The sequence below is a fragment of the Pocillopora verrucosa genome, chromosome 6 (genome assembly GCF_036669915.1).
Source record: "Pocillopora verrucosa isolate sample1 chromosome 6, ASM3666991v2, whole genome shotgun sequence".
Lineage (NCBI taxonomy): Eukaryota > Metazoa > Cnidaria > Anthozoa > Scleractinia > Pocilloporidae > Pocillopora > Pocillopora verrucosa.
Genome location: NC_089317.1, coordinates 3,326,571 through 3,341,096, shown reverse-complemented (window position 1 = coordinate 3,341,096; position 14,526 = coordinate 3,326,571). Strand labels below are relative to the sequence as shown.

The following is a 14,526-nucleotide window of genomic DNA, read 5'->3' as shown; positions in this document are numbered from 1 at the left end:
GTAAAGGATTGTGAATCCGCAAGTGGAGAACGAAAAAAAATGGGATACTTTGTTCGAGAGATTCAGAAGCTAAAAGATCTTTTTCCAATTCAAAACTGTCCTCGTCACTGCCTGCTTCTGATGACACGATTTTCAAAGGCAAGTTTGTGCGTTTGATAAACTGCACACCATATAAAGGACAATCGTATTTCTCAAAATTAAGACGGACACGCCGCTTTGAAAGTGTCATAGCTGTATTCTGAACGACATTGTTAGAAGACATTGGAGACAGTTTTAAGCTACGCCTGTCCCCCTCACCTCTATCGCTTTCGGGTTTCTGGATCAAGATCTTTGTTGACTTGCCACCGGATGATGGAAGCCGTGCACAGAATGTTAGATACTTCTTATCTGACAGAAAAGCCAAGTCGTCTTTAGCATGTTGCATTTGATCTTCAATATTTCGCTGTACCCTTTCTTTTCTCAAGGACTCTGTCGCTAAGGTCTTCGAATCTTTCGTTTACTGCCATTAAGAACGTCAAGTAGCAAGTGTGTGCCTGGCAGAACAACAACAAAGCTCTCACAAAGTCTTCCACATCAGAATCTTTTGAAAGGTTTTCCTCGTACTTGAATGGCAGCGGTTTCTAAAATCGTTGTGAGAGTTTGCCTAGAAACAGCTGCGTGCAATCATTTCAGAGGTCTGAATCATCTAGTGTTTCTATAATACTCTTTTCATCTGGTTTGTTTGCTGAGGCAATCGTCCCAATCACACTGTACAATGCTACTATTGCTGCTCTGTAAGGTCCACCATACAACCCAGCAACAGTTCATGAGAGGTCCAATGTTGCGCTGGTTATTTCTGAAGGGTTTCCATTCTCAAAAATGTCAAATGCTACATAAGCATAAGGATCAGAACAATTTCGATGCGATAACAGGCAATCTGTAGAAATAGAGAAATTTTGGTTCAAATTAATAGAAGGGACTAACTACTGACACTATCGTTAACCTTGAGGTGTGTTTAGTAAACAGATAGATTAGGCACGAAGTTTACGACAAACCGAAAATGTTACGTTTTTTCGCCATTCTTTGTTCAGCTCATCAGTGAGGTGAATAAATGTTTTGAGTTCTAATCAGGTAATCATGCGGAGAACAAACTTCGTTTCATTCAAATTTCCAAAATTTCTTCCAGGTATAGCTCTGGGGACATCCTGTGAAGCCTCACAAAAGAGCCCTCGAGTCAAAGCAAGGGAAATTTGATGAAAACGGCTGATAACTTCGGAAGTGTTCAGTTATCAACTGAGGCGGAAATTGGGCGAGATTCCACACCTGAGTGGCTTTTTCCACACCACATCAGCACAAGTTATCATGGTATGGTATCGCCAAAGAATTTACTCCAAATTACGTTCAAGTTTATTATTTCACACTGTTTACAGAAAAAATAACTTAACATAACATGATTTACAATGATATAGAAAAACCTCAAACAGAAATTAACCAGAAGAAAGAATATTTAATCGTGTACAGTGACCAAAGTAGCTAATAAGCTTTCGAGTTGGTCACAATTACGGCTTTTAATCAGTAATTATCGGAGTAAGGTACGTGTCTTGTTCGGCAACGTCGCTTGACTGTTTACTAGAAAATTGAATAGTCCGCCATATAGAGAATTGAATCTCCCGGAAACTCGTTTCTAGTCTTCCTCGGTTATCCTTCTCGCATCAGGCAAAAGCCCGAAGACTATTCGTACAGGAGCTTCTAACATGGTTTAGGTGCGGGTAGGATGTGGTTGATCTCTATTTTGAAAGACTTGCTTGACGTTTCTTAGCGGACGATTTTCGCCAAGGTAAAGTCATTTGTTTACCAATATACATACTTTTCAACTTGATTCATGTTATTGCTATCGAGGGTCTTGTCTTAACCCTCGTGGCTTAGTGCTTCCGTCAGCACTTCCTGTTTGTTGAAGAGATGCTCGTATTTTTCGAATTGGAGCTCATAGTTACCCTTGAGGTCACTGTATTCAGTAGTTTTTGATGATGATTCACTTATTTGTTATCATTTTGTCGAATTTGGCTTGATTCGCTCGGCTGGTAGCTATTAAATATGTATTTTAAAAGACGAATGGCTTTGACTCGTGGATTTAGGTGCTCCTGTCAGCACTTCTGCTTGTTAGTGAAATAGATGGTCGTATTTCTCGAATTAGAGCTCATAGTTATTATTGACATCGCTTTATTCGGTAGTTTGTGATGTTAATTCACTTATTTGTTATCATTTTGTCGAATCTGGCTGAATTCGCTCGACTTCCAGCTGAAAAATATGTGTTTTAAAAGACAAATGGTTTTAACTCGTGGATTAGTGCTTCGATCAGCACCTTCTGCATGTTTTTTTGAGACATCTTCGTATTCGCCAACCATTCGCTTATTTTTGGTGAGACCAACACATAATGTTTTTACATTCATTATTATATATAATACTGTATCTCCTCCGTCTCTCGTAACTCATGAAAAACATATTCTGACTGAAATCCTGAAAATTACAGTCAACTTTTTGAAGGGCATCAGCTTTGCCTGGTGGCCCATCAGATCGCGGATGCCTGATGCCGTAAAAATTTTATTTTACTTCAATTAATACTAGCAAAACATTGAACAGTTTTTCAGTTCCCGTGGGATGAAAATCGATCAAAATACCGTTGTGGCCGAATTCATTTGTGCTTCTAAACTAGAAATATGTTTTCTAAATAGTTGTTGAAAATCAATTTTCTAGTTTACTGCTGGCTTGCTGTGATTAACATGATACATTCCTTAATTTTGAGCGAAAGGAACAACTGATGCATGTACCTCTACTCCAAAAACATTGAAAACTGCTGCTTATAAGCTGCCCCACTTAAAAGCGCTAGTCAAAGCTCTCAAGTCTTTCACATTCAGTGTGAGTCTCATGAAAACAAATTTAATTTTATGTTCTCAAGCTGAAACTATTGTTTCTTACAGCAAATCACAGCTTTCCTTAAATAACTTGAAATTAATTGAAAGGCTCAGAGCAAGAACGACCCCTTGATTTTTTGGCCATTTTTGAAAGTGTTCAGAAGTAGTTGAATTTTGGCATGTGGACTTAGTTTTACTCGATATACACTGTTTTGATTTTTTTTTCGCTGGTTTGCGCTTCGTTTTCGAGAAATAACGTATGCAAAAAACCTTGAATTTCGTAGCGGCTTTCATTGAATGAAGCCGAAACAAAAGAAGCCTTTTGTTTCATCAAAACAATACAGCCCCCGAGAACTTGCATATTCATAACCAGCTTAAAGAAAGAGCATTTTTTTTGTTTTGAGTTTAAAACACCGTTTAGCAAACGTAAAATATCCTTGAATAAACTCGCGCTACGGCAGAATTGAAGACAAAACCAAAGATACGTTGACATAGCCAAAAGTTTATACGAAAACGCCCCTGTCGAACGCTTACGCGAAGGAGTGCCGCCGGTTTATTTAACGATAAAATTTACAACGTGTAATCGAATGTTCTCGTAGCACAGTCGGTTAGGCATTGGACTCACAGTCGGACGGTTGGTACAGCTCTCTTTTTAACAAATGTCTTTTTTTTCGCTCACCCTTTTTTTTCCTTCTCTTTTTCAACTCGGGAAGAGGTAGGCCATTTTTGAGAGTTTGATACGTTGAAATAGCCAAAAGTTTATACGAAAACACTCCTGTCGATTATTATTATTATCCTTTTAAATATAATTTACTCCTTGTTCCCTCTGACTTGCTTCAAAGTCTTTCCAGCAGTGGAAATGCTTGCTTAGACTAATGTATTCCATAGCAACTTCATATTCTTTTTCATAATTTTTGGGGGTAGTATGCCCCCATTTCCCCTAAGGATGGTGATGCCTGTTGCATCCCATTTGAAGGCTAATATGCAGGTGATAATCTCAGTCTTGAAGGTAGCAAAGTTAAGTGTAGTGTGAGTGTTGTGGAATTGTGTGGGTTCCCCCTACTCCATTTGATTTTTAACCCTTAACACCCTAAGACATTGGTATTCATATTCTCCACACTGTTCTCTTTACATTTCCTATGGAACAGACAAGGAGAATTTGTTTGACAATCAGGAACTTCTTAAATTGGTGATCATTTCCTTTATTCTTGTGACCTCTACATGTGATTAATGAGTGATACTGTAAGGAGAAATTAGAAGTCAATCACTCTTAGGAGTTGAAGGGTTAAAAAGGAAGACACATCACAATTGTTGTATAAATGTGTCTGGTGATAATAAATTAAATGTTAAGTATGTGGAAAGAAATTTTGGCAGCAGGAAGTTCAAATATAATGACTTTTGTGTATATTTTTCTTTACAGAAGACATGTCTCCATGGCTTCTGCCACTCCATCATATCCTTCTACAAAAAGAACCTCTAACTATGCCCAGCTGTGTCGCCTTCTTGTTGAAGTAGGATCACATGTTCTAAGGGAGATCTTTGACAGGGTATGTCCACCAGAAAACCTTCAGGCAGTTCTGACAAATCCCACAAACCGTGCCAAATTACAAACACTTCGAAAGAAGGGAGTCCTGAGTACCTCCCAGTGGGAGAAACTGTATTCTGTCGTCAAATCATCAGTTTCATCAGGGAACTTTGACAGCTCCCTGCTGCTACTTCTTCTGAGAAATATCTTAGGTCTGACTCTCCCTGCTTCTGGCTGTAATAACCTTCCTCCAAGATCAGACACCTCTCCAGAAGCTAACATCACTCGCATCAAGTTTTTCAGGGACAGAGTTTTCAGTCATGCCGCTAATGCTTCAGTTGATGATGAAACCTTTAGTTTGTACTGGAACAACATCAAAGACACCTTTCTGTGTATTGGAGGGACCCGCTATGAGGAAGTCATAGATGATCCTACACTCCATTGTATGGATGCCGATCTTGAAGAACACTACCGAGAGCTGCTGAGAGAGTGGTTGAAAGATGATGACTGCATCACAGACAAATTGCATGAAGACAAAATTGTGATAAAGGCCAGGGAGGGAGGGAACAGGGAGGATTCATTTGACATTTCTGAACAAAATTCATGTGTGAGAGGTGTGTGTAATGTTTTGTTAAACCTGAGTTTTTAATAAAAAAAACTTTGTAGAGTCAATAATGTAAGTTGATCATACTAGATCATTAGATGAAATGAATTTCCTGCAGATTTATTTTAAAAGTCACAATTATGCTTAATTGAAGTTGTGAATCTTTATTCCCCTGACATGTTAAATGTAACCATAATTTTTTTTTTTCATCTTTCTTATCCGAAAAAAAACTACAACCTTCTTCCTCAGGGACAGCAATAATGCCAGGGGAAAATACATCAGCACAGCCTGGCAATAGCAGCCCACCAGAGCTCAGCCCACCAGAGCTCAGTGTGAAACTTCCAGAGTTGAGTGATCTTTGCACAACCTTTAATCCCTGGAAAACTGTTGAACTTCCTGTTGATATTCTTTTATTAACAGTGGAGGACTGTGAGTTCTTAAGTTGCTTTGCCTACTTGAAGGAACCCTTTAAGAGTTACCACATCAGTTCTGGCTATGTGTACTTTGGGTGCATGGGTGATGATCAAGGAAAGAAAATGAAAATTGCATTGATGAGGTGCTCCAAAGGTCCTGATGTTCCTGGGGGTTCCTTGTCTGTTTCAAAAGATGCCATCTTGCTACTGAGACCCAAGGCTATTTTTTCTGTTGGTGCCTGCAGTGGTTTGAACAGTGAAAAGGTCAAGTTAGGAGATGTGGTTGTTTCAGCAAAGCTGATAACAGCTGCACACAAAACTCCCCCCAGCAGAGATATTGGTCACCTGATCAAACATGTGGCTGATGGGTGGAAGGCACCTTTACGAAATGCTGATGAATATAATCCCAAAGTGCACTGTGATGGAGTGGTTCTGAGTATCTCAGAGGCAAACAGAGATATGATTGGGAAACATCCTGAAGCAATTGCAGTTGAAATGGAAGGTGGAGGTGAGAATCATAATAATTCAAATAATTGATGAGTGAAGAACTTTTGGACTTGAAGGAAGTGTTTTGGTGTTGTCTCAATTGTCAATTTTGCAGGAGTTGTATATTGCATAATAAGAGTGATTTTATGTTTGGCTAGGGTAGGAAGATTTTTCTGCAAGTGAAGGTGACTGAGATGTCTTCTGGATAATTATATTGAATGTGCTCCATCAGGATGTCATGAATTGTCTTAAATTTGTCATCTGAAGAATGTAGAAAGTATTTTGTTAATTAGTTTGAGAGTTGAGGAATAGTATCACAGTCCCTTTTAACCCTTAAACTCTCATAAGTGACCAAGACAGAATTTCTCATTGCAGTATTAATATGATGTCAAGCAGACAAATAATGGGAAAGGAACAAAGAAATGTCAATTAATAGAGGATTATTGGTTGATCCAAAACCAAATTCTCCTTACTCACAGCATATGAATTGTACGATAGACTTAAATGATAATTACTGAAGAGATCTTAGGAGCAAAAGGGTTAACTCTATCAGAAAAAAGTTTGTCTTTTGAGAAATGTTGAAAGTTACTTATGAAACAAGTTGAAGCCTGAAGAATAATTTTACAGTCTCACTGCACAATTTTTTTTTTTTAATTACTGGTTAAAAAAAATTAGATTTCAGTACTAATGTCTTTCTGTGATGTTCATGTTTACAAACAGCTAGAGTGTGAATGTTTGTAAGCTTTGATTGAACAATTATTTTAAGGATACTAAGAAAATAAGCTTAATATATGGTTAACAGACATGAGTGTTTTTTTTTCAGGAGTGTATGCAGCAGCTCATGATTTTAAGACAGAATGGGTGGTAGTCAAGGGCATCAAAGACTTTGTAGGTGAAACGCAGTCTTCAAGTAAGAAATGGGAACAAATTGCCTGTGTGATGGCAGCATCTGTTGTGGCCAAAATTTTAAACAATCCAATCATATTCCAAGATTGGCCTCACTTTAATGCAGGTATTGCTTCCTGTCTCAATGTTCTCTTTTTACAAGGAAAGGTCTGACTAAGATCTAAGTTCCCACAGCATATTCTTGTATGGATTATAAATCAAGATGATTTATTTAGTGATTGTTCACAAATAGGAAATTAAGTCACCCATATTTTGAGTTAACATTCCAGTAGCTTAAACAAGGCCTCTTAACCCTTTAACTCCCAAGATCTTGTTGACAATTCTCCTTACTGTCTGCCAAATGATTCTCATTATGTTAGTTTGGAGAATGTGGTATCAGATCAACTAGTAATCCCATAATTATTATTTTTCTTTATTCTCATCACTTGTCTGCATGATATTGTACAGATATAGTAAGGAGAAATTCTGTCTTGGTCACTCATGGGAGTGGTGGGAGGAAAAAACTTGTAGTTTAATTGAGAGATGTAATGATGAATAACAATTCACTCCATGAGCCACGTGAACTGGCCTGTATTCTATAGTTAGCGTGGTTTATGTAACACCACCAAAATATGGAGAATTCAGAGGCAAATGACATCTGCCAAAGTGATATGAAGTGATTTGATATATGTTCTTGGGCCAATAAGCGACAAATCAAATTTTTTTAAACTAAAAAGATTGGTTTATCCAATACTGCATGTGCGATTGTATTTTGATGTGGAAACTATTGGAATGGATGGGGAAGTGATACATGCCAGCACACATGTTAATGGTTTTTTTTTTAACCTTTTATGGAACCTGACATGTTATTAGTTTGAGATGAATAAATCAGATTTCAAGTAAATTTCTTAAGTAAATTGGTTTAAAGAGACAACATTACTTTTTTGTTTATTTTTTCATTTAGGTGCCAATGAATTACCCTCTCAAGGTAAGTCCAACATGGTAAGAGCACGCCTTGGCTACTAGGTTAAACCTAAATGAAGATACTAGGTAATGTGTGGGATGAATGGGATGGCACGGAATTTCAGGCTACCTCTCAGATTGGATAGCTTTCTGACAGCACTCATACACATTTGGCCGAGAAGGGTTATTGCCTTATTTTAGTTTTACTTTTGTTAAGGACATAATGAATCTAACTTCCTAATTCGTTAGATTTTACCTGCATATTCTTGAACAGACTAATGCAATCCTTCCTCCACTCAAATTTTTTGTAGAGTATTCCATTTTACATGGAAAAAATTTCTGAGTGAGGGCTGTGTTAGTAAAAAGGGGCAGGAGAAGGCGTATGTGGTTATTTTAATTTTCCGAGCGAAAAACTGTGAACGAAACTTCACAATGCATTGCAGCCGGACCTCTGGTTTGTTCCAGCGTTTTCCTTTTTCTATGATTAAACGACGTGAAAACGAGGGCGGAAAAGCGTTCTTTGTTTTTTTTTTTAATTAGTTCTTACAATGGTCTTTTTACCGACAAAAATCTTCCTCAGACTATCGACTCTAATGATATCAATATTTATCTCCCGAGTTTCACTATCAGAAACCGCTGTAGCCGAGCCATAAGTTTTTTTCGAATATTGTATAAAATTTAAAAACAACAACAACAACAGAGGAAGGGAAAAGGATCTATTTAGTTAACTTTTAATGAATAAAGTGACTCTCACTCGGACTAAAAGTTCCAATGTTATTCCACGAAAGGGTCTGTTGAGAAAATGATAGGCGAAATGGTAAAGATGGACAGCGAACTGAAAGAAGTGAAGGAAAAGCTGTGTACTTTGACAGCCTCAGTGGGAGAAAGCAAGGATGAAGGTCAGTTGAATTACACAATAAAAGTTATCCTGCTTAACCGCAAATTTCGCCGTAGTCAACATGGCCTGTATGTGAGAGAGGGAGAGATCATCCTATGTTAAAGAGATTCAGTTTTTCAATTAAGACAATCTCTGGAATAATCTCTACGGTGTGCTTTCATTCCCTCCAATTGTTCAAACTTTCACCCGTAATTAGCCTGGAAAACTTTATATTTTGATTAGAGTGGAGAACGAAATAAAACGAAGTACAGTTTTAACGAAAACATTGGCATTAACTTTGGCTCGATGTTAGAAATTAACAGAGCAGGTTCCACTGCATTAACAAGCCAAATAGCTTTTGGTCAGTAAATTGACATGAATCATACATTGATACCTTTTTCATCGTCCAAGTAATTTCTTTGGCAGTGGTGTCGTACTCGTTCGCTAATTTAAATTCAGTGCCGAATTCCTAGTAGCATTAGATGTAATCCGCATATTTCTGAATAAAATAACTAAACCCTTCCTGCGCTCATATTGTGGAGTATTCAATTCTACATGGAAAAATAGTTGAATGAGGATCGTCTTGAGTAAAATAGGTTCCCAAGGAAAAGACTATCGGAAAAACCTCCCGCTTCATCGCAGGCGAGCCTCCAGTTTTCTGCAGCACTTTTGATGAAACCGCGTGACAAAGAAGGCACAAAGGCGTTGTTTGGTTTCCATTTATTTGTTCGCAGTCTCGGTATATCCCGAAAAAGCCTTTCTCAGACTACGGCTCCAATTATATGAATATTTATCTCCCGAGTAATTTATTTTACGACAGAGTTTCACAGTCAGCCGAACAAACAGAGTAGGTTTACCTGAATTCATAATCTAAATGGCTTTTAATCAGTAAGCATGAATCATACACTTAAAGCTTTTTGCATCGTCCAAGTAATTTCTTTGGCAACGGTATCGTACTCATTCACTTATTTAAATCCAGTGCCGAATACCAGAGAGGCACCACAATTTTTAATGCTGCATTCATTAGATTTCTTACTTATTTTGCTACTGCTAGGTATTTTTGATCCAAATGAGCTTATCAATGGAATTCGCCAGCTGTATAAGACTCGCGAGGGATGGCTCTCACCATTTCCATGGTGTGAAGAGTTTCAGTTTTTTCTTGGAAATATTTTTACAAGGCTCAAAGTGGTCAGAAGAAAGAAAACGAGAGGAGTAATCACTGACGTATTTGTTGACATGTCGTCAATACTAGACCCGTATGAAGAGTGTTCACCGCCGAGAACAGTGTTGATTGAAGGAGAACCTGGTATGGGAAAAACCACCTATTGTAAAAAGTACGCCTACGACTGGGCCACAAAACAGCAAAAACCTCAGGGCTGCGGCTCCACAGCATTTAAAGTGGTATTGTTGTTGAAATGTCGAGACATCCATTCTGACGTCTGGGAAGCCATTGATGATCAGCTGCTGTCCCTAGACATCGATGAAAAAGTCAAACGACAATTTTTTCATTTTATTCGTGAAAATCAGTCCAGCATTTTATTGATATTGGATGGATTGGATGAGTTACCGTCCAGTAAATTGTCGATGTTTTCCGAATTAATTGAAGGAAGAGTGCTCCCCAAATGCCACATAGTTGCAACAGCAAGACACGAAGCTGGAAAAGAGGTGAGAAAATGTTGTAACGTGCTGCTTCAGATCGAAGGATTTACTGAAGAGCATGTGAAAGGATTTGTCACCAAGTACTTTAAAGAAAGGACGGATTTAGCCACCAAGCTCTTGCAACGGATGTCGCGAGATAAAAACCTGAGAGAAATAGCGGCCAATCCTCTAAACACAGCACTTCTTTGCCTTTTATGCGAAGAGTTTGAGGGCACATTCCCCGAAAGCAGAGCTCAACTGTACTTGGATATGGTTGAATGTGTTTTGAGAAGATATAGAAAAAAGAAGGGACTACTAGAAACGAGCGAAGACCTGACAAACCATTACAAACCGCAATTGAATCACCTTGGAAAGGTAGCGTTGAATGGTTTACTTGACGATAAGCTGGATTTTAATGAAAGTGAATTGAGAAACCATGCAAAAGACCTGACTGAATTTGGATTTCTGTCAGTGCAGCCTGGTGGCAGCAAACTGAGACAAACACTGCACTATGCCTTCTTACATAAAAGTTTTCAAGAATTCTTTGCAGCATTCTTCATTTGTTCTCAGATTCAAAGCAAGGAGATGAAACCTGAAGAACTAGTTTCCAATCCAAGGTATTTCGTTGAACTTAAACAAATACTTTTGTTTTCATGTGGAATTTTGGCCATGAAATGCGATGAACAGGTTGTGGCTCTTGTAAAGAGTTTAACAAATGAAGTCAACAAAAATGAAGGCCGTGGTGCAAAAATTGTATTGGAGGCCATCAACGAATGCAAAAGAGAAAAAAGTGATTTTCACTCGCATTTATCGAAGTCGTTTGGAACTGGTTTGAATCTGACCAATTTGGATTTGTCTGACAATTTTATTAGAGCTGCGGGTACTATATGTATTACTGAGGCAATCAAAGTGAACAAGATGCTAACCGATTCGTATTTGCGAGGTAATGTTATTAATGCTGCGGGTGCTACATATATTGCTAAGGCAATCAAAGTGAACAAGATGCGAACCAATTTGGATTTCTCTGTAAATAGTAATAGTGATGCGGGTGCTACATGTATTGCTGAGGCAATCAAAGTGAACAAGACGCTAACCAATTTGGATTTGTCTTACAATGGTATTAGTGCTGCGGGTGCTACATGTATTGCTGAGGCAATCAAAGTGAACAAGACGCTAACCAATTTGGATTTGTCTGACAATTTTATTAGGGATGCGGGTGCTACATGTATTGCTGAGGCAATCAAAGTGAACAAGACGCTAACCAATTTGTATTTGCGAGGTAATGGTATTAGTGATGCGGGTGCTACATGTATTGCTGAGGCAATCAAAGTGAACAAGACGCTAACCAATTTGTATTTGGAAAACAATGTTATTAGTGCTGCGGGTGCTACATGTATTGCTGAGGCAATCAAAGTGAACAAGACGCTAACCAATTTGGATTTGTCTTACAATGTTATTGGTGCTGCGGGTGCTACATGTATTGCTGAGGCAATCAAAGTGAACAAGACGCTAACCAATTTGTATTTGCGAGGTAATGTTATTAGTGCTGCGGGTGCTACATGTATTGCTGAGGCAATCAAAGTGAACAAGACGCTAACCAATTTGGATTTGTCTTACAATGTTATTGGTGATGCGGGTGCTACATGTATTGCTGAGGCAATCAAAGTGAACAAGACGCTAACCAATTTGCAACTTTGAAGTAAAAGGGCACTGCCTTTAAAGTAGGCAGGTTCCCTAGAAAATTGAGGGCCGAAGGCCCGAACCTCTAGGGGGGTCCGGGGGCATGCTCCCCCGGGAAATTTTTTAAAAGATAAGTCTCCCAGAAACGCATTTTCCTGCAATCTGGAAAAGAAATCTTGTTGCAATGATGCATACTTAATCTATCATAATAAAAAAGAATGTTACTCTGGGAGAATTTGTTTATTTCACTGTTGTTTTCGGAGCCTCTTTTTATCCTACAGTTACAAGTTAAAGGCCCATTTTCAACCTTGATGCAACGCCTTTCAACCTTGACGCGACCCAATTTCCTGTAACACGGAATTCCCAGATCACTAAAAACCTTCTAAAATCGTCTTTCTCAAGAGCCACCCTGAACACGCTTGGAGCTCTTCGTACTCTATGAAGAGTCGGCGAAAAGGACAATATTCAAATTTTTTCACTTTTTAGAATCGCTTGAGGATTCTAAATGAAGACAAAATACTTCCAATAGAAACTGGTATTTTCCAAAGAGAAATATGGAAAAATATCAGACTGCCGGACGTCTAGTTATTTAAAGACCGTGTCCGGTAGTGTCTGGTGAAAATTTTCTTAGTGTCACGCTTGGATCTCTTCGCACTCTGTGTACAAGGCCAGCGAAACGGACAAAGTTGGCATTTTTTCACTTTTTAGAAGCGCTTGAGGATTGTAAATGAAGGTAGAATATTTTCCAATGAAAAATTAGTATATTTCAAAGAGAAATATGGAGTTATTTGAGGACCGTGTCCAGCCGTATCAAGCGCTTGGATGGCTTCGTACTCTGTGCAAAATGCAGACTACGGACCGCAGACCGGGTACAAAATGCAGACTGAGAATTTGTACTGTTTTTTCGTCTGATACGTGATAACATGGCATCTTACAACTTACCGAGCGTCACGCAAGTGCTTTTCCGCGATCATCTTTCGCGATTATTTGCACTATTGTGGAATATTCCTTGCCTGTCTCTTGATCACAATCGTTCTTAATTTTTTTCAAGCCTCGTTTAGTATTCTCATTTTCCGCGCGAGTTTGTTGGCGTGATGTCTTTACAGAATTTACCAACTTACTAAAAGTAGATGTGGATGTAAATGGATGCCACTATTGAATATTTAACCTGCGCAATATTCGAGAAATTCATCTTTTTAACTGATATGTGTTCATTTTGCTGACAAAAATGCGAACCAAGACCCGAACTTTTCTTTCGACTTGATATATTTTCAACGTTCAGAAGTGTACACATACTGATTTCCCCTTAGTGTCTTATATTGTCATTGGTTTTCATGAGAAACCGGAGAATTTTTGTAGGGAAAAGCCAAGCGTTGCCCTCGTGACTGGCCATTTGTTAACTTTTTTGGTTGTTTTATCTCTCGTTGGTTTGGTGACTACGCAAATATTAATATGTGAAAATCAGATTAGATGAAGACTTGAAATTATATTTGGAACGATTGTGGCCGCTTTGTTAAAAATCAAATGCCATGGCCGCTTTGTTTAAAACAAAAGAGATCAAGAAACGGGCAAGGAATATTTAATAGATAATTATTGCGGCAGTCAGCGTTATGAGATATATTGCAGCCAACTGAGGGTGTAGTCTGCCTAATGACCTCTGCCCATCCCACCTCCAGCCCACACAAACTTTTTTCCGATCCCCATCACTACGAATGCACAAGTTTTCTTATCACACAACTGCCCAAAAATAAAAGAAAATTTATTCCAAAAGTCTTGAAAGTTCATATAAACCGAATTCATCTGCACCTATATTCAGCAAGTCCAAGAAATCAATTCAAACCTAAGCCATAACATGAATGAGCTGGCTCCAAGAGCCCTTTGATTTTCATTACTTCAAAGTTTCGAGCGTCTCTCTTTCATTAAAAACCAAGACAAAAAACATTCATAGGCATTGTTTTTTATTTCTGTTGCGAGCTGCAGAGCCATTCAATGAAATTTGATCACTGAAAGCTTCCTGAACGGGAGGTTTGTGGGGTGGGGGGGGGGGGGGAGTCGACAATAGGGACGAGGTAAACAAAGTTGTTGTGGATAACTCTAAAATGGTAATGTGTGCCGGCGGATGCCTACTTCTGCAAAGGCCTAGTACTTAATGACGAGTCAGAAGAGCCCCAGATATGAAGGGATGATTGTCGATTTCCTACCTGTTTCAAGACCTTGGGGAAATTAGCTGGCTGCAGGAAAATCAGGATTGGCACCAATTATAAATTCTTTCATCGAAAGATTGCTGGATAGAACTGGTCCAACAGACTGTAAACAACTCTTATAAAAATTTCTTACAAAGGAGCTCTCTTAAATATAGAGCTAATCATGTTTATTCGATTAAACGCCGCGGCGTTTATTAAAATTTTCGTGATTCAAGTGCGATGTTTATTCGAGGGCGGCGTTTATTTAAAATTCAATTTACTTTTTGCAAACAATAGTATGGTAACTGACCATTTTAATTGTAAAAAACAAAAACACGTTCTAGTGCTTGTCCTCAATTTCACAATCTGCGTGTTAATACT

The 14,526-nt window shown here is 38.5% G+C and overlaps 1 protein-coding gene across 2 annotated transcripts in view; it reads left to right on the top strand.

Moving 5' to 3' along the window:
- LOC131778827 (NLR family CARD domain-containing protein 3-like) overlaps positions 1-12,209 on the top strand; it is an 84,464-nt gene extending 72,255 nt beyond the window's left edge. Inside the window, exons 1-7 of one of the 2 annotated variants that reach the window (XM_066168034.1) lie at positions 1,704-1,816; positions 4,312-5,030; positions 5,270-5,941; positions 6,743-6,931; positions 7,769-7,792; positions 8,556-8,666; positions 9,699-12,209. In XM_066168034.1, coding sequence (XP_066024131.1) covers positions 4,325-5,030; positions 5,270-5,941; positions 6,743-6,931; positions 7,769-7,792; positions 8,556-8,666; positions 9,699-11,980 — 3,984 coding nt within the window. In that variant the 5' untranslated portion in view covers positions 1,704-1,816; positions 4,312-4,324 and the 3' untranslated portion in view covers positions 11,981-12,209. Of the gene's footprint in view, positions 1-1,703; positions 1,817-4,311; positions 5,031-5,269; positions 5,942-6,742; positions 6,932-7,768; positions 7,793-8,555; positions 8,667-9,698 lie in introns of those variants that run through there. The other variant, XM_066168035.1, reaches the window with a different exon arrangement.
- The last annotated feature ends 2,317 nt before the right edge of the window (positions 12,210-14,526 follow it).